This window comes from Sarcophilus harrisii, chromosome 4 (genome assembly GCF_902635505.1).
Source record: "Sarcophilus harrisii chromosome 4, mSarHar1.11, whole genome shotgun sequence".
NCBI lineage: Eukaryota > Metazoa > Chordata > Mammalia > Dasyuromorphia > Dasyuridae > Sarcophilus > Sarcophilus harrisii.
This window is the reverse complement of record NC_045429.1, coordinates 331,406,785-331,426,701: the sequence shown is the minus strand read 5'-3', so window position 1 is coordinate 331,426,701 and position 19,917 is coordinate 331,406,785. Positions and strand designations below refer to the sequence as shown.

The following is a 19,917-nucleotide window of genomic DNA, read 5'->3' as shown; positions in this document are numbered from 1 at the left end:
TAAATATATACTTTTGAATATATATTCATGTCCCTTAATTTAATTATTTTTTTTATTATAGCTTTTTATTTACAAGATATATGCATGGGTAATTTTTCAGCATTGACTCTTGTAAAACCTTCTGTTCCAACTTTTCCCCTCCTCCCCCCCCACCTCCTCCCTAGGTGGCAGGTAGACCAATACATGTTAAATATGTCAAAGTATATGTTTAATACTATATATATCCATACAGTTATTTTGCTGCACAAGAAAAATCGCACTTAGAAATAAGGTAGAAATAACCTGAAAAGGAAATAAAAAATGCAAACAGACAAAAACAGAGGGATTGGGAATGCTATGTAGTGGTTCACACTCATCTCCCATAGTTCTTTTGCTGGGTATAGCTGGTTCTCTTCATTATTGAACAAATGGAACTGATTTAGTTCATCTCATTGTTGAAGAGGGCCACGTGCATCAGAATACATCCTCATACAGTATCGTTGTTGAAGTATATAATGATCTCCTGGTTCTGCTTATTTCACTCAGTATCAGTTCATGTAAGTCTCTCCAGAACTTTCTGAAATCATCCTGCTGGTCACATGTCCCTTAATTTAAACAAATCCATTTCCAACTGAAACTTGTTGGATGAAAGATTAGTGGAGCTGTGGTATCAAGTGGTATGTGTATAAGTGCTGGTGGGATCATAGTCTTGGAACTAGAAGAGATTTTACCATTAGTCCAAGTCTTCCATGGGAGGGATGAGGAACCAGTCTGAGAGGCAAAGTTATGTGGCCATGATCGTAAAGGTCCAAGTGGCACCAAACTTGAATCCAGGTTTGATAATTTTTTTGACTCCCACTTCAGTGTTCTTTCCATGTTGCCAAGCTCCTTCTAAGCTAATCTATGTAGCAGACCTAATCAAGGAATTTTAGAGTTACGAGTGACCATTAAGACTGAGGAACAGGGTGGTATATATTGTCAATAGAATGCTAGACCTAGGTTCCAGTCCTGTCTCTAAGACTGACCACAGGCAAGTCACGTAGCCTTGCTTAGCATTTGAGGCTGCAGTACCTCAAATTAGTAACCTTCCAGGGCTGTTGATTGAATGAGACTTGTATATGGAAAACACTGTGCAAGAATTAAAGTGCTATATATGTCTGTTTCCTTTCTGTTCTCCCTCATCTGGTCCCTTGTCAATCCTAGCTTTGAATGCACCATTGATTCAGGATCACTGCTTTTGCTGAAGGGAACATTAGATGTCACCTAATCTAGTCCTTGGAATTTACAAATAAAGAAACCACAGTCCAGAGACATGAGGAGTTTGGCCCAAGAAAGTATATATTTAGGGGATCTGGAACAAGAAGAGTTTAGAAATTACATAAAAAAGGTCCAGAGTCCCAGGAAGCTTATAGTTCTGCAAGCAACTCTTGGCTCCCCATCTTTGTAACGGGTATCATTATACACATAATGAGTTTGCATGTAGATGTTTATATAACTATGTGCACAAACTGTCCCCCAGATACTTCCTAATCTTCTTTCCCAACTTGCAGAATCCTCCATAGGGCACCTTCTTCTCTGCCCTATCTATGCCCCTTCCCTGCTGCCTGGCATCCAGCCTCCTGTAGTATCTTCAGTCCCTGAGCTTGCCTGCCCTGCCTTTCTGCTTCTTGATACAATTTGGGCAGGGAGCCCTGGGCATCAAGCCAGCTCCACCTCCCTTTTCCTCTCCTCCCCTCCTTCCACCAGGCCCCACCCCCTGTCTGAGTTGCTGCCATCCCCGGAGTGTGCCAGTTCCACCCCCTTCAGAGAGGGTTTTCCCAGATGATCTGACTCTGGCTATCACTCTCTGCCCTGGGCCAAGGTCCAGAGATTCCCCCCTATACTTTTGTACCATAAAGGGGAAAAGCAAAATAAAATAATGACACAATTACTCCAAAAAAAAAAAAAAAAAAAAAAAGAAAGAAACTAAGATTGGAAATCATCTGCTTCTTTTCTTTATCACTGCTTGATAGGAGAGAGAATGAGCTTTAGTGGAAAGAACACTAGCTTGCAGGAGTTCCTTTCTATGGTCTGCTACTAACTAGCTCTCTTGTGACTTAGGGAAAGTCACTTTTTCTGTTTCCTCACCTGAAACCCATGATTCTAAAATTCCTTGCTGCCTCTAAAAATGTCTATTTCATTGTTTATATAACCGAGAATAGGTTGGATGATAATCCTGAAGGTGGAGGAGTTAGTAGAACTTTCCAGAGGATTATAAGACATAACCCAGTGGGTAAACTCTTCAGATGGCCACCTCAGTTTCAAATTTCTAACCAGTCATCTGGTGTTCAGCTGTATTATAGAGTACTGGGTTTGGATCCCAACTTTGCTGAGTACTTTCTGTGTCACCTTTTTATTGGCCCCATCTGTAACTAACAAGGAGGTTTTTGTAGATAATCTTTCCAAGTTTAAATCTATGCTTTTATGAGCTTTCCTGGAGGATCCAGAACAACAAAATTATACTTACACACTTTCTATCTCTTTTAATAGATTACACTAGGTAGGAGGTTTGGAGAGTTTGTTTCTACAGTTTGTGTGGGTGGATATTAAGACTCCTTTTTACTCATATCCTGATGGTGACTCCCTCTGAAAGACTTTCCCACAATATGTGGGCACCAGGTGGGAATATTTTTATTTTTCTTTGAGAATACTCAATTTTTTTCTGCTCTTGAGCTAATACTAATTTGTATGGTTGGATTAATTAAATCAGGGAAACAAATCCAATAGTCATTTATTGAATGCCTTTTAGGTATTGCATTGGCTTTGGATCCTAGAGATGCAAAGACCAAAAAATAAAAATGAACCATCCTCGCCCCCCCAAGAGTTTCTGACCATCGATGGGGAAAAAAAAAAGGATGCTATTGAATGTGGAGAAGCATAGTATCACTGACTGTTGACAGACATGTAGGAACTGAATTTCAGTAGTTTCTCAGTTTCCTACCACCATTTATGCATATTGTACAGTATGTTATAATATAATATCTATATTGCACAAGAAATTTTCACCTTTTATTTTTAGAATGCAAATGTCTTTTAAAATTTAAAGTCAGATATGTGTAATGTGAATTTGTGTAAAGAGAGAATTGTCTGTATATTCCAAACTCAGTTCTTCATATAAGCTTGAGATGCTTATAGTCTGAGCACTGCCACAGGTATGCAGATTAGTTATTTGGGAGGGATAAAATACCAACTGGAATAATTACTAGTCCAGTTTGTAGCATAGTATGTAAAGGGGAATGAAATATAAATTGAGTCTGGAAAAGCAAGTTGGAACTGAGCTGGCTATTGTCTTAGAGCCAAAGGGGAGCCTCTGAACATTTCTGAGCCAGGGAGAACCTGATCATGTAGGCTTTGGCTGAGTAAGAGTGAAGACAAAGGGAGGAGGGTTAGGATTGAGGTGGGGAGGTCAACTGACTAAGATTTGATAATTGGTTGAATGGAAGCTGCTGAGGAAGAGGGGAATGACCCTGAGCAGGGCAAGCCTTAGATGATTAAGTAAATTGGGAAGTGGTATCCTTAGAACAAATAGGAAATCTGAAGAAGGTGTGGAAGATTTGAATTTTGGACATACAAACAGTTCTTACTTCACATTACACAAATTTGACTTTAAGAATTCTGTATTGTTCTTCAACAACAATACTATATGATGACCAGTTCTGATGGATCTGGCCATCCTCAGCAATGAGATCAACCAAATCATTTCCAATGGAGCAGTAGTGAACTGAACCAGCTACGCCCAGAGAAAGAACTCTGGATGATGACTAAAAATCATTACATTGAATTCCCAATCCCTATATTTATTCCCACCTGCATTTTTGATTTCCTTCACAAGCTAATTGAACAATATTTCAGAGTCTGATTCTTTTTGTACAGCAAAATAACAGTTTGGTCATGTATACTTATTGTGTATCTAATTTATATTTTAATGTATTTAACATCTACTGATCATCCTGCCATCTGGGGGAGAGGGTGAGGGGTAAGAGGTGAAAAATTGGAACAAGAGGTTTGGCAATTGTTTTTTTTTGTTTGTTTGTTTGTTTTTTGTTTTTTTTTTTTTGAGGTTTGTCAATTGTTAATGCTGTAAAGTTACCCATACATATAACCTGTAAATAAAAGGCTATTAAATAAAAAAAAAAAAAAAAGAATTCCATATTGTTCTTTAAGAAACGATAAGCAGGATGATTTTTGAGAGGGCTGGAGAGAGTTACATGAACTGATCCTAAGTGAAATGAGCAGAACCAGGATTTCATGATCAATTTTGATGTCTCAACAATAATTTTGTGATCATGAGAATCATCTGCACCTAGAGAGAGGACTGTGGGAACTGATTGTGGATCACAACATAGCATTTTCACTTCTTTTGTTGTTGTTTGCTTGAATTTTATTTTCTTTCTTATTTTTCCCCTTTTTCTGATTTTTCTTGTGCAGCAAGATAATTGTGTAAATATGTATGCCTATATTGGATTTACATATATATTTTACCATGTTTAACATATCCTGGATTACTTGCCATCTAGGAGAGGGAGTGGGGGGAAGTGGGAAAAATTGGAACACAAGGTTTTGCAAGGGTCAGTGGTGAAAAATTATCCTTGCATTATGTTTTGAAAATAAAAAAAATTTCAATAAAAAATTCTAAAAGAAGTTTGCATTCCAAAAAAAATTATGAAAATTCCTTATGCAAAGTAGATATTGTATGAAAAGACACTGTATGACTTGTGAAAATGGTCATGGAAAGTTGAGAAGCAGTTGTAGTTCAGTTCCCATATGTCTACCAACAGTGAATGGTGCTGTACCTCTCCATCTCAGTTCAGTTCAGTGATTCAAGGGTGATGGCTCTTGAGGTGGAAAGTGAAACATATAAGTATAAGCCACTAGATTTGGAAATGAAAATGAAAATAATTAGAAAATATGAAGAAAGAGAAAAATCATCATTTAGAGCACATGAACTTAGTCTTGTAGAGTTGATTGTGAACATCATAATAAAGAATGCTTCCTGGACAAGGAAGCATGTAAAACACATTTGCATGAAGTCAACTTATCTGTTGAAACAAAGAGAAGGTGCCCTTCTTGAGATGGAGAAATAATTAACTATGTGGATAAGAGACCAAACTCAGAAGAATATTTCTTCAAAGTTTGATGACAATTCAAGCCAAGGCCTGAAGCCTCTTTGAAGATTTGAAGGAAAAGTGCCCTGAAGGAACAAGGGTATTTACAGTAAGCAGTAGTTGGTTTGCATGATTTAAAAATCATGCAGGATTTCATAATGTGCAAATGTCAGAGGTTGCCAGTGAAGTTACTGAAGCAGCAAAGAAGTTCCCAGGGTTCCTGAAAAAAAAAATTAGATGAAGTTCCCCTACTTGCCAGAGTAAATTTTTGATGTAGATGAAACTGGCCTATTTTATCTAAGAATGCCATCTTGAGTCTAAAAACAGGGGAAAAGCTTCAAAAAGCTTCTGTTTGGAGGGAGTACATTTGGGACTTGCAAATTAAAATCTGTTCTTATACACCAATCAGAAAATCGCAGAGCATTGAAAGGAATCAGCAAAGCCATGGTACTTGTATATTATTTTGAGAATCCTAAGAAATGGATGGGACAGTTAGCACTCTGTGAATAGAGTGCTAGGACTGGAGTTAGGAGGACTTGAATTCAAATCTGGCTTCATTTACTTTTTGCCTGTGAGACACTTTGCCTCAGTTTCCTCATCTGTAAAATAAGCTGAGGTAGAAAATGGTAGACTACTCTAATATCTTTGCCAAGAGAACTGTGCCAAAGGGGTCATGAAATCTTAGTGAAAAAATGACTAAATACCACCAAAACAAAACAAAACAACAACAGACTTGGATAACCATCATCAATTTCGAATAATGATTTGTGCATTGTTTCTTTCTCTAGGTTAGAAATTTTATAATGATAATAAATTCCTTTAAAAATTTTATTTATTTTGTATAATGTTTCTGGTTACTCTTCCCATTTGAATGATTTTAATTAAAATGTAAAAGTAGTTTACTTCCTCCTAATACTACCTCATTTATTACAACCTATGGATTGAGGAGTCACTATTATTTATGCACTATATTTGCCCTGGCAATTTCAGCTTTGAATGCATATAAAGATTTGAAATTGAGAGATTTCTAGAAGTCCTACAATAATTTCCATGCAATCCAGAATATTGCTAAGATTTGGGAAGATGTAACAGTTGTTGTGGATTTGACAAAGGTGAAAGTGAGTTACAAGATTGTAAAATTAGCACAAGAATTGGAGCTAGAAATGGAGGAGTTGATTGAGTTTCTTGGAGAAGAATTAGCTAATGAGGATCTGATTGAACTGCTAGCTGCAAAGATTGCAGAAGAAAAAGAAGCTTCTGAACTCGAGGTTGAACCAAAAAGGCTTGAAGTAAAAAGGTTTGAAACAGTGAAACATTTGGCAGAAGTATTTTATTATTTGAGTGAAAATGTTTTTTTTCTAGTATTGAAAAGATGGGTCCAAAAGCATCAAAAATTTTAAAAGTTCAAAGACTAGTTGAGGATAATATTGCTTGCTATCAGATATGAGGAACAAAAGAGAGCCATTGTCCAACATCTCTAGATAGCTTCATACAAAAAAAGTTGCGCAGTCAACTACTTAGTGATAAAACTAGGTGCAGGGGGTGGGGAAGGGGCAACGTAGTGCACACTTAAATTAACTTTACGGTACAGTGCATACTTTATCATAAAGTTTACCTTTGATTTCCTAATTCTGCTTATTATCATGGTACAGTTTTGAATATGTCTGTATTTTAGTACATTTTAGAACTTGAATAAAAAAGTATTTTGCCTATACTTTTGTTATATTAGCTAAGTGAAATGAGTGACTGGGACACATTTGTGTTATGTAAAAATCACTTTATGGAGAAGTCTGTGGAATGGTCCACTTAGAGAACTGTTCATTGACATTGAAATGCTGTGGTGTAATTACCTGGTGGATGTGTGGCTTAGATGATTGGTGCTTGAAAGGAAGAAATAAAGAGGACTATGAAGATCTGGAAGTTATTAGATGACAGATAAGGAATGCTTAGTCAGTAAGGAAGGAGAGACAGAAGATGGGGGAATGTCAAAAGATCCCAAAGTGTCCAAAGCACCATGGAAAGGATCAGTTGGTTGCTATTTTGGAGTAAGTAACCTGAATTTGTACCCAGATCATTGGAGTTTCTGCCCAAAATATGATAAAATCTTATAGATCAGGAGCATTGTTTTACAGTTGAAGAAACTGAAATTGAGTGGTAAGATCATACCTTATCCAAGGTCACACCATAAGCGGCTGAACTAGTACTGCTCAATTGGACAGACATATTGAAGATATGGCATATTATTTGATGATTCTGTGTTTGGAAAAAACTGAGATTTGATGGTCTGATTCTTGGTATTTGATTGGTCCTGACCTGATTGAGGACTTCATTTCTCCCTAAGGAGGAAGGATGGAATGATTCTTAATTTACAGTGGCCCCTTTTAGGAGGTGAGTGAGAAGTAGGAGCAAGAGGAGCTTAGAAAAGTGACATTCTTTTTTAAGCATGGAGGGGGAGGGAGTTTCTAACTTCTCCAGAAATACTAGCTAGCTGTCAGGTGTGCACTCTGCCCTTTCAGGAGGCCCCAGCCTGGTAAGAAAGGACAGGTGTCCTGAGCAGCTGCCCCTCCCCCTCCATGCATTCTAAACACCATTCGACTCTCCCCCCCCTCACCCCCGCCCCCCCATTTTCTTACCAGCCAACTGCAACCAGAGCCTTTGATGATAAAACAAGATTATTTCAGTAAAGGCCAATTGCTTAAGACCCACTAAGTCGAGTATGTGATCATTCCAACCCTGAGAGATACCTTTGAACGAACTGTGGAAAAATGTGTAGCTTGCAAAGCAAGTTAATGTAAAGAAGATTTTGGGGGAATGTTTAACCTATAGGAAAACAACATTTTTAAGCACTTTGAGCCATACTCATTTGTTGTACATGGGAGTTATACATTGTTATACACGGGAGTTACTCATTTTATACAGGGAGTGAGGAGCTTTCCTGTGGCAACACTTCATTAGTCTAGTTTGAGTCACTATATTTATTCAGGATAAGAGCACATAGAATATCAGAACTAGAAGAAGTCACCTTCCTTCCTTGGAGAGTCACATTACTTAATAGATTAAACCTCACGTAATCTAACACAGGGCTCTTTCATACTTGAAAGGAACACAATTGCATCTCAGGCTTTACATGATTTCAGAATAACCTTTCTTTCCAAATTGGTGATTTGTCACTGTGCTAGAAATGTGCAAGGAGCAAAAAGATGAAGTCAGTGTTACCTGGTGCACTTTCCCTTGGTTGCCAGCTCTTGAGACTTTCTCCTTCTCTGTTCTCAATTCTGTAAGCCTCATGTCTTTTAAGTCATCCTATGTTTCAGAAAAATCTGTTTCACTGGTTAATAGCTGTGCTTGGGTTTCCTAGTTCTTACCTTCCAAAGGAAAAGGGAAGCTTCTCTACCTGCTGCTTCCCACCATATCTTTTCTCCAAAGAACTGTCATCATGCATCTCTCACCCTAACTTCTTCAGCCTGCGATTGGATGGGGCACAGTGAACATGTAGAATGGATGTATTTCAATCCCCTTTCAGAGCCATATATGTGACCGCTGTACACAGAAAAAGGCAACAGAATCTGGACTCAAAAGAATCTGCCCCATTACTGGCTATCACTGTGTTCAGGGGCTACCAATCATTTGAAATATCTGAGTCTCTCTTTTCTTTTCTTTTTTTTTTAATAACTTTTTATTGCCAGAACCCATGCCAGGGTAATTTTTTACAACATTATCCCTTGCACTGACTTATGTTCCGATTTTTCCCCTCTCTCCCTCTACCCCCTCCTCCAGATGGCAAGCAGTCTTATACATGTTAAAGAGGTTACAGTAGATCTTGGATACAATATATGTGTGCAGAACCGAACAGTTCTCTTGTTGCTCAGGGAGAATTGGATTCAGAAGGTAAAAATAACCTGGGAGGAAAAACAAAAATGCAAGCAGTTTACATTCATTTCCTAGGGTTCTTTCTTCGGGTGTAGCTGCTTCTGTCCATCCTTGATCAATTGAAACTGAGTTAGATTTTCTTCTCTTTGTCGAAGAAATCCACTTCCATCAGAATACATCCTCATACAGTATCGTTGTTGAGGTATATAATGATCTCCTGGTTCTGCTCATTTCACTCAGCATCAGTTCATATAAGTCTCTCCAATCCTCTTTGTATTCATCCTGCTGGTCATTTCTTACAGAACAATAATATTCCATAACATTCATATACCACAATTTACTCAACCATTCTCCAATTGATGGGCATCCATTCATTTTCCAGTTTCTAACCACTACAAACAGGGTTGCCACAAACATTTTAGCACATCTAGGTCCCTTTCCCTTCTTTAGTATCTCTTTGGGGTATATGCTCAGTAGTAGCACTGCTGGATCAAAGGGTATGCACAGTTTGATAATTTTTTGGGCATAGTTCCAAATTTGAGCCTCTTTTCTAAAGTAAAGGGGAGGAGGGGGCAGCGAGGTGGTGCAATGAATAGAGCCTGCCCTGGAGTCAGGAGGACCTAAATTCAAATTCAGCGTTAGACACTCACTAATTGCGTGACACTGGGCAAGTAATTTAATCCTGACTCTCTTCCCTCCCCAACAACAACAACAAACAAAGGAGACAACAACAACAACAAAACACCAAACAAAGTAAAGGAGAGGAAGGGAAAGTGAAAATCCATTTATTAAATATCCACTATCTACCAGGCAGTATGATAGGGATATATCTAAATCTTGAGGTTGAATTAGATTACCCCAGTGGTGTCCTCTTCTAGCAATTAGACATGAGTAAAAGCCAAAAAAAACTCTGAGGTGTAGAATTGTAGAATTGTACAAGCTCCCTCAAATATGCATTTTGGTTTTTCACATTTTGTTGTTTCTTTTGGTTCCCTTGTTCATTGATTGTAGCCCCCAAAAAACCAAAAGAAGCACACACTTATAGAATTATTGTCATGCTAGAAGGGTCAATAGTTGCATATTGACTCTGCAACCCACTTGTTCTTATAGGTGATGAAACAGACCAAAAGAATTAAAAGGGTGGTGATGGTAGCTCCATAAAATGGAACCCATCTCTCCTGCTTGATTCCTCCCATCCAGAGCTCTTTACCTCTGTCATCACCCACACCTGGAGTCCATCTTGAAGCTTCCTCCTGCATTCTCTTGAGTGCCAAGTTCCAGGCACTGATTTATTTGCTCATAGCCTGAGGTATCCAGCTTGGGAAGAACCTGAAAGAAATCAAAATCTGACCCTAGCCCCTGAATGGTTGTCAACTCACACTGATTGGTTCTTAGAGCATCCCTAATATATTGTAATTGAAATAAGAGAAAATTGAGAGAGCTAAGGGTTGTAATGTTGACTTGCTTTTCCCTCATTAATATTACTACAGTGTTTTATTGCTTTTGTAACCTTCAACTCTTTAGAGATAGAGGTTGTCTCTTACCTAGCCTTCACTAATTTACTGACTCCCACAAGCCCTATGTGCCTGTGAGGTTTGCTGGCCTCCCCTTTCCATTTTTTGTGATTTGAGGTTTTTATTTTTTGGGGAAAGGGTTTGGGTCTGGACTTTCCTGTATGCTGATGTTGGAGGGGAGAACTGAAAATTCATAGTGGAGATACTGAGAATGTGTTATCAGGGCTCGGTGTGTATCCAGGAGAGGTGGGAGGGGCCCTGCCTATCAGAATGGGGGAGGGGAGGGTTTGGGTTCTTTCATTGGTTGGGTTATTCTGTTCTCCCACCCCCCTCTTCCAGGGACTGGGACATTCCTGACATTCCAGACAATCTCTATGCCATTGCTTTCAGGATGTGAATTAACATCCCAAGAAGAGATTTGATTTCACCACAGCCTTACCTCCCCATATCCACACCTTTCCATCTCTACCCACCCTGTTTCCCCCTCCCCCATCCTCTTTACTAACCTACCAGAAGAGAAAATCCCTAGAGGGAGTGAGGAGGGAACAAATGGATCCCTGTGTGACCTTTGACATGTTTAGACAAAGGATAACAGTTTGTATGATTTTGTTCCTAGTTAAATTTCTAGGGAAGCTGAATAACTCTGGGTCCTGGCTGGGGATATTTCTGAGACTCAAGTGAGACCCCATAATGGAGCTGGGTTGTGGGAGAAACAATTTAAAGAATTTGGAGAGAGTCACTGCTATTTAGGCACCTAGGTAAGCTAGGGTAGATTTACAGGAATGCTTGGAGAATCAGGATTTCTAGGTTCCAGTCTTGACCCTATCTCTAACTCTTTCATGTGATTATTGGATAAGTGGCTTTCTTTCTCTGGCCTTAAGTTTTGTAAAATGAAGTGATTGGATGTATGTAATCAAAGGCACCTTCCACTGCAGGCACAATTTAACTTAGGAACAACTTGGTTCCATTTACTTAATATTTAAGTATTCTTTTGTACAGAATACTGTGTTTGAGTTACAGGATCATAAATTAAATGATGGAAAAGACGTCATGCATTTTGGCTCTTATTTAGTAAAGTTTTCATTTTCCCCTTGTATATATAATTTTTCCTCTTGAATCTATCTTTCAGGAAATGGGGTAAGGTACTTTATCATTGGTCCTCTGGAATTGTGATTTATTCCATTGGTTAGATTTGAGGTTTTCAATGTCTTTTGTTTTGTTTTGTTACCATATAATGTTACCATTTGTTCTCTTGGTTCTGTTTACTATATTATGCATCATTTCACATGACTCTTACCCAGGATTCTCAGAAGTAATCCTTTCACAATAATATTTGATTACATTTATATATCATAATTTATTGAGCTATTTTCCCTTTCTAGATCTTTGCCACTATAGAATGAACAGTTATGGATATATTTGTGCATAAGGGTCTTTCTCCTACTTCTCTGATCTTTGATTATCTGGAGTATTGACCTAGACATGTTAAAGCTGGACCAAAGATTGTCTCTCTCATTTTCTCGATAAGGAAACTTCAGAAGGTTTGGATGGTGGTTACAGCTCCATTTCCTCTTAGCTGCTGTGAATTACCCAGGCTTTGGGGCTCTTCTGGACATAAAAAGCAAATTGCCTTGGGGAAATGCCAGCATTCTAGTTGTGGTGGGTTCTGTGCTGAGTCCTGGAGATATACATGTAAGCCAGCTAGGTCCTCTTTACCCTCGACAAAGTTACATTTTCTGAGGAAAGACAACACACAGAAGAAAGCTTTGGACTCCATAGGGCAAACTGATGGACACATCCTGGTCAGGGAATAGTGGGGTTGATTTGATGACCAAATTATTTCTTTTGCTTTCTTCCCCCTACGATAATAATGTAGTTTCTCCATCATTTCAGCAGTGAGCCTTTCAGAATCTTTTCCCTTTCTCTTTTTTTTAATACCAAAGGCATGGGACTTGGGCAGGGGCTGAGTTCACTGAGTGCACTCCATGGCTCTGGAAGGATTTTTCTCTGTGATGTTGAGAGGTTTGTTCAGGCTCATGGGATCATATATTAGAGCTTGAAGGGACTTAAGAGGCCATTCTAGAATAGCCTCTCCATTTTACACATGAGAAAACTTAGGCATAATAAGGTAATAGTGGCTCCAAATTTTTAAACTATAAATTGAGCACATTTTCTGCTAGATATTCAAAGTCCATGATCTTGGCCTTTTTGTACATTAACAAAATTAGCAAGATATAGCCACAAGACAAGCATTGCTATCTTCTGCTTCTTTTTCCAAAATCACCAAGTTCTGTTGTTCTCTCTCAAAGTGGGCTTCGTTACTACCTTCCTTTAATGAAAGTCCAAATTGATTATTATTATTATTATTTATTTTTTTTTTTTTGCTGAGACAATTGGGATTAAGTGACTTGCCCAGGGTCACACAGCCAGGAGGTGTTAAGTGTCTGAGATAAGATTTGAACTCAGGTCCTCCTGACTTCAGGGCTGGTGCTCTATCCACTTGCACACTGCACCACCTAACTGCCCCAGTCCAAAGTGATTCTGATCTTTGCTTTCACTTAAACTAATAGAAGCTAGAGAAGATTGCTGTGTTTGGAAATTGAGAGAGATGGTAAATGAATTCAACAAGGTGGAGATCTTTTGGTTCTTGGACCTTTAGATATTGTAGAAACAGGCATGGTTCCTGAGTTTAAGTTCAAAATGAAAGGACATAAAGAATCTAAAAAGTTAGTTATGCAAAGATTTGATCAACTTAAGTAATTTATCCAATCTATAAAGCTGGCAGCCTATGCATTCATTGCACTGATTAGTGTCAACTTTACTTACTCATGTCATCAAGAAAGTTAGGCTCTCTGGGACGCCGTTTCCTTGTTTCTAAAATGAAGACATTATACCATATTAAGCACATACTATGAGCTCAGTGGGGAGAAGAAGTTTGGTGAAAAACAAAACAAAAGTTTGCATTCTCTTGACATTTTGAATGTTGTTAGAGAAAAGAGTAGAGTGGGAATGGTGGAAAGTAGTAAATTTCCAAGAGGCAGAAGGGTAAGTGGGTGGCTGGGTGGGTGGGGAAAATAAGCTTCATTCTTATGTTTTGTTTGATTCCCTAAACCTGTAAAAGTACTATTGATAATCTGGTTTAGAAAAGTAGAGAGATTCTACATGGAACCCCTTTCTTTTCCTCAATTACTCAAACCTTTTAACCACAGCACTGAGATCTGTAGGACCATCAATTTAGAATTGAAAGGGATCTCTTGGATTTAATCCAACCACACTAATTTACAGATAGAGTTTGTGATTTGGCTAGAATTGTACAGTAATGATTCTAGATTTGAACTCGGACTTTCAGATTCCCAACTGAGTACTTTCTACCACTATACTGTGTTGTCACTATAAAAATTTGGGGTAGTGACTTTGTTAGCTTTTGAGAAATAACTGTGAGTAGGTTAGGCTTGAGAGATGGGGATTAAGGTTGTGTAGTGGTATCCATGGCATGTCTGTGGTTATTGTGGTTATTAGAAATGGCAATGCCATAGCAGTAATTGGAAAGAACAAAAAGATGGAACTGCAAGATATAATTATAAAGACCAAGCTTGGCTGGCCCACAAAAAAAAATTGGAAAAAGGCAACACCCGTCTCTGACTTCCAGAAGTGGGAAACTAGGGGATGAACAATATTAAATATACTGTTGGACATTTTTGATATTAGTTGATTTGATTCACTTAATTTTTGTTTGCTTTCTATAATTTGACTCAATGGTTCCCTACTGTAGAGAAAAAAGGAGGAGATATTTTTAAAATGAAGTTGATGCTGAAGCAAAAGCCAAGAAGAATTTTAATGGCAATACCATTGGTTATCCTGGCATCTAGATAATGGTCCGGCATGAGTGAATGACCACTTTTTCTTTCCATTTCAGGAGCCGTAAAATTCAGATCCGAAATATTCCACCCCAGCTTCGATGGGAGGTAAGTGCCTTTCAGGGCATCCTCAAAATGAGGAGGAGGAAGAGCAGCTGCTTATTGAGAAGACAAATTTCTGGGAAATATATAGAAAGAAAGCACATGCCATTCAAAGGCTGTAAATTTGAATAGGGGCAGTATTCCCAGCTGCTATTTCATAGGTGGGGAGAAGAATGATAGTTAAGGGGGTGGGAGGGAGGTTTCTCATTATAGAACCTGAAGCAGATTCTGAGCCTCTTCCCCACAATAGGGTTCAGTCTTCATCATCAATGTCATCATCTTGGTTACTGGCATTTATATAGTACCTACTGTATGCCAGGTACTGTGCTAAGTACTATATACACTTTACCCTCACAACAACCTTGGGAAATAGGCGCTGTTATTGTAAAGTAGGGATCTCCTTTACAATTAGGAAATTAAGGCAAAAAGAGGTTACACAAACTACTAAGTGCCTGAGGCTAGATTACATCTCAGCTTTTCCTGACTCTAGACTAAGCACTCTATCCACTGTACCACCTAACTCCTCATTAATCACCTTCTGACTCTCCTAGTGGTGAGAGGGTTGCAAATGACCTAGTGAGCTTATGAAGTGAACATCACACCTGGGAGCATTGAAAGTGGCAGAAAATTGCCCTGGGGAGTAAACTCTCCAGACCTGATCACCACCACCAGAACTTATCTTTTCATAACCATCACTCTGTATTCCCTTGAATGTAAAGTTAGTAGCTTTCTCTGTGGCAGTGTACACATCATTTGATAATGTAGGCTTTCTCATTTCTTCCTCATACACCCTGAAGCTCCTTCTTGGCATTAAATCATAGATTTGGAATTGAAAGTGACTTTAAAAGCCATCTGGTTCAACCAGTACCTAATGAGTGTATTCTGGTAATCTGAATCTCCATTGATATTGGGAGAGAGAGTCCTGTATTAGCTTGTGGTCCAAATTCAGATGAAAGAAAGATGCCATTTCCTACCTTCATGCAGTTTCCAGTCATAGATTTTGCCAGCAACCATGAAATAGGATTCATATACCAGAGATATATGTGTTGCTTTTTTGCAAAAGTATTTCCAGCTGGGATGAGTCATACATACAAATATGGCCAGCAAACTTTGTCAAATCATGTGTCTCCACATTTTTGGAGGCAATACAGGTCGGAAAACCACCAGTTTTCATCACAGCTTTGCTCTCTAGGGACTAAAACAAGAATGGGATGACTTCTCTCCAACTGGTTAGGCCTGTCACCTAGGCCAGTGGGTAGACTATAATATCCAGATGTTCTTTTTTTTTCCCTTCCTGTTTCTTTTTGCCCTTACTGTCAAAACGTTATGGATTCTGAGGCAGCTGTGGGTAGAGCACTGGAATAGGAAATCAAATTTAGCCTCAAACACTTATTAGTTGTGTGATCCTGAGTGAGTCATTTACCTCTGACTCAGTTTCCTCCTATGTAAAATAAGCATAAAAACAGCACCTTGCAGCAGAGTTGTTGTGAAGAGCAATAAGATAGTAATTGCAAAGTGCTAGGATAGTCCCTGACACATGGTAGCCACTATATAAAATTATCATCATCATCATTATTATTCCAAATCCTCCTCCCATGACCACTGTAATTCTTCAAGATTCTCTGAATATTTTTCAGTGCCTTCTGGGAGAGGTCCTACCCTTAAGTAAGAGCAGGGGCTTTCAGAAATGGAGAGCTCCATGGGGAATGCAAGCATCGTGAGGATAATGACTGTTTAGTTTTTGTCTTTGTATCTCTTACTAGTGCCTGGCACAGTGCTTAGCACAAAGTAGGGTCTCAAATATTTGTTCAGTTAATTGAAATGAAGCATGTAGAAGAATGGGACGGTAAGAACCATGGAGCTTTTCTGTGCTTTTACAGGTGTTGGACAGCCTGCTGGCTCAGTATGGCACAGTGGAGAGCTGCGAACAAGGTAAGAGACTGAGATCAAAACAATTACTGTAGGGCTTAGAGGGGCTGAGAAATCAACTGGCCCTTCAGTGACCACAAGAATATTTATGTGTCTCACTAAAAAGATCATTTTGAAAGTTGATAAAAACAGGAACAAGAGACTAAGATTGAAAGATGACTTGGAAACAAGTTTTGGTCCTGCCATGAAACTTAGTAGGAGACCTTGGGAAAGTCATTTCTGTCTGACCTTCATTTTCTAGTATAAAATGAGGGAATTAGATTAGAACAGAACTCCTTTGGCAGTCTGGTTTATGAATCTTCTTACAGAGTAAGGCTTTTAAATGCATAAAAGAAAATATAAATAGAGTTGCAAAGGCAACCAATTATTTTGAAATAGAGTGAAATATTTTTTAATAAGTCTACCAAGCCCAGGTAAAGTCAACCCTAGATTGGATGGTCTCTGAAATTCTTTTCCTCTCTTTGGTTTCTATGAAGAGTGTTCTTTTTTTTTTTTCTTTATTTTTAATTTATGAAATAAAACAAGCTTTTTTGATAACATAGTATAATAACAAATTTAAAAATATAAACATTTATCATGTAAATTTCTTTTTCCTTTTTCCCTTGTCCACTCTAGAGATGGCTATCATTAGACATATATATGCATATATGCATATGTTTATATACAGATATATATATATATATGCAAAATCATAGTATACATGCTTTTATTTATCAGTACTTTGTCCAAATGCAAGTAGCTTCTTCCTTCATAAGTACTTTGTAGTTCATTTGAGTATTTATAAGAGTCAAAAATGACTTATTCTTTCAAGGTTTTTTTATATTAAAGAGATTTTTATTTTCAAAACATATGCATAGGTAATTTTCAATATTCATCCTTGCAAAATCTTGTTCCAATTTTTCCCCTCCCTTTCCCCTTCCTTCTCCTCCTTCCCCTAGAAGGCAAGTAGTCCAATATATGTTAAACATGTGCAATTCTTATGAAGTGTTCTAATGAATATTATGTGAATTTCAGACATGTAAAGCAAAGAAGTCTGGAGTGTTTATTTGCTCTTTGATGTTAAACATGCAGCCATAGGCTGTGGCCAGTTTGGGTCACTATATTTCCATAAAAACTAAACAAAAAACAAAGAGGGAGTACAAAACCTGGGGAGCTTTCCAGAGGATGACCCAAATGTTAGAAATAAATGTAATGAAAATTGATGGGAAAAAAGAACAACATATATATCTCTGGTATATGCATCCTGTTCCAGTGTCCCTGGCATAATTTATAATTGGAAACTGCCTGAAAGTTGGAACTGCTATCAGGTGATTTAATTAAAATATGAGCTAGTTTATTATATTCAAACATCTTCGCATATGTAAGAGATTACTAGATTGTAAACTCCGAGAACAAGGACTGTCTCTTATTTACTTATATCCACCAAAACCTGTTAATCTTTATAGAATTGTGTATTTATGTGGGGAGGGGTGTCATAGAATCACAGAATTTGAAAGTTGGAAATTATCTTGGTGCTCATCTAGTTCCACCTACATGTGAAAAGTCTCCCCTCTATAATGTGCTTGACAGATGGTTTTCTAGCCTCTGCCCAAAGATTCCCCAAAGAGGGGAACTTGCAAGGTTTTAGAACTTCAGTTTTCTCCTCTTTATCAGAAAAGATTGGTCTTGGGATGTCTGAAATTTTTTTTTTTTCAATTCTGTGGCCCTAAGTTAGATATTGTCAAAGAAAGAAGACACTGGAATGGGTACCTTCTTTATAAGTAAGATCCTCAGAGATCTAATTGAAGAGAATAGGCAGTCCTATTAGATGTAAGAGACCTGCCCAGCATGGGTCATATATTCCACTTGCTTGAAAGCAGGGGGGTGGACCAGATGCTGTCTGGAGCTCTCTTCCTGCAACTAAGCCTTTATCATAAATACCAGGATGAAACTCACATCATAGAATAATCATGCTGCCCAACATTGTTCACAGCCTGTACTAACAAATCACTTTGGGCTTGACTAGACAAGCAGGGTTAAGCAGGTGACTTGAAGAGCCTGCAATGAGTTTCACTAGGAGAGTTTGAGATTTCTAGCTGTAGTTGGCACTGGAGTTGGTCCGCCTGTTTTTGTAGGTAAAAATGGATTATTTACATTTTAAAACAGAATAAAAAGATTTTAAGTAAAAAAACAAAAACATTTTTAGCATTCTGGGCTGTACAAAAACAGGGAGTAGGCTGGCCAAGGGCTATAGTTTGCCCGCCCTTTTTTTGGATGCCTCCCAGGAACTCAAGTCTCTTTTTTTTTAATCAATTGAGTTTCATGTTCCTATCTACATAGGTGGAGTCATTCAGCATTTCAGGATATGAGATAGAATAAGTTTTGAAGATTTGGTTCAAGAGTCTCATGTTCCTATCTACATAGGTGGGGTCATTCAGTATTTCAGGATATGAGATAGAATAAGTTTTGAAGATTTGGTTCGAGAGGATTAGATTCTTTCCAGGGTTTTTCCTTAATATTTCCACTTTTGATGGATATATCACTTAATCTGCCTACAATGATGAAATTAGAAAGAAAACTGAAAAAAAAAAAAAAAAAACCTGGGCAGAGTATAAATTTGTACACATATCTCTTGGAAAAGATGGGTTTGGTGGCATTAACAATTGTGACTTTGGTCAGTTAGCTTTCACTTTGGGAAGCTTTTGTGATATAGTTCTGTCTCTCTTAAAAAGAATTATGGGATTTTTTAAGCCTTGGGAAGGGAGTGGAGGTGGGGAAAAGGTGACTCCCTAGCTCTGAATCTGGCTTATATTTTCTTCTCTAGTGAACACCGAGAGCGAGACTGCAGTGGTGAATGTTACCTATTCCAACCGGGAGCAGACCAGGCAGTGAGTTAGCTGGGAGATGCACAGTACTGAGGGAGGCTTGGAGGTTGGGGGTACATTAAAGAGAACCATATTGACTTCTGTATTTTGTGTCTCTGGGTTGGTGTGAGGAGAGTTCATCCAGTTTGGAAATCTTAAAAGGATTGTACAAAAATGTGTGTAATAATGGTAATATCATATAAATCTAACTTCTCTTGAGAGTGACCCCAGTTTTCTTTCCTTTTTTAGTTTTAAGTAATATTTTCCCACAATTATATGTAAAAACATTTTTAACACCGAATTCCAACTTCTATCAGTTCTTCCCTCCCCTGCCTTTTCCCTGAGCTTAAATAATCTGATATAGATTATACATGTGCAATCATGTAAGACTTATTAGTAATTTTGTGCAAGAAAACTCAAAGAGAAAGTGAAAAATAGTATGCATTAGTCCATTTGCAGAAATCATCAGTTCTTTCTGGGAAGGCAGATAGGATTTTTCGTCATGAATCCATTGGAATTGTCTTGAATCATTGTATTATTGAGAATAGCTAAGTCATTCACAGTTCTTCATACAATATTGTTACTGTGTACAGATTTTTTCTTGGTTCTTCTCATTTCACTCTGAATCAGTTCATGTAAATCTTTGCAGTTTTTTTTTTTCTGAAATCATCCTACTTGT

General features: G+C 38.0%; 1 protein-coding gene across 2 annotated transcripts in view; it reads left to right on the top strand.

Moving 5' to 3' along the window:
• Positions 1-19,917, top strand: part of IGF2BP1 (insulin like growth factor 2 mRNA binding protein 1) — a 67,370-nt gene that overhangs the window by 27,414 nt on the left and 20,039 nt on the right. For both annotated transcript variants that reach the window (XM_012548392.2, XM_003768343.2), the window contains exons 3-5: positions 14,424-14,472; positions 16,347-16,398; positions 19,199-19,262. In XM_012548392.2, coding sequence (XP_012403846.1) covers positions 14,424-14,472; positions 16,347-16,398; positions 19,199-19,262 — 165 coding nt within the window. The remainder of the gene's footprint in view (positions 1-14,423; positions 14,473-16,346; positions 16,399-19,198; positions 19,263-19,917) is intronic.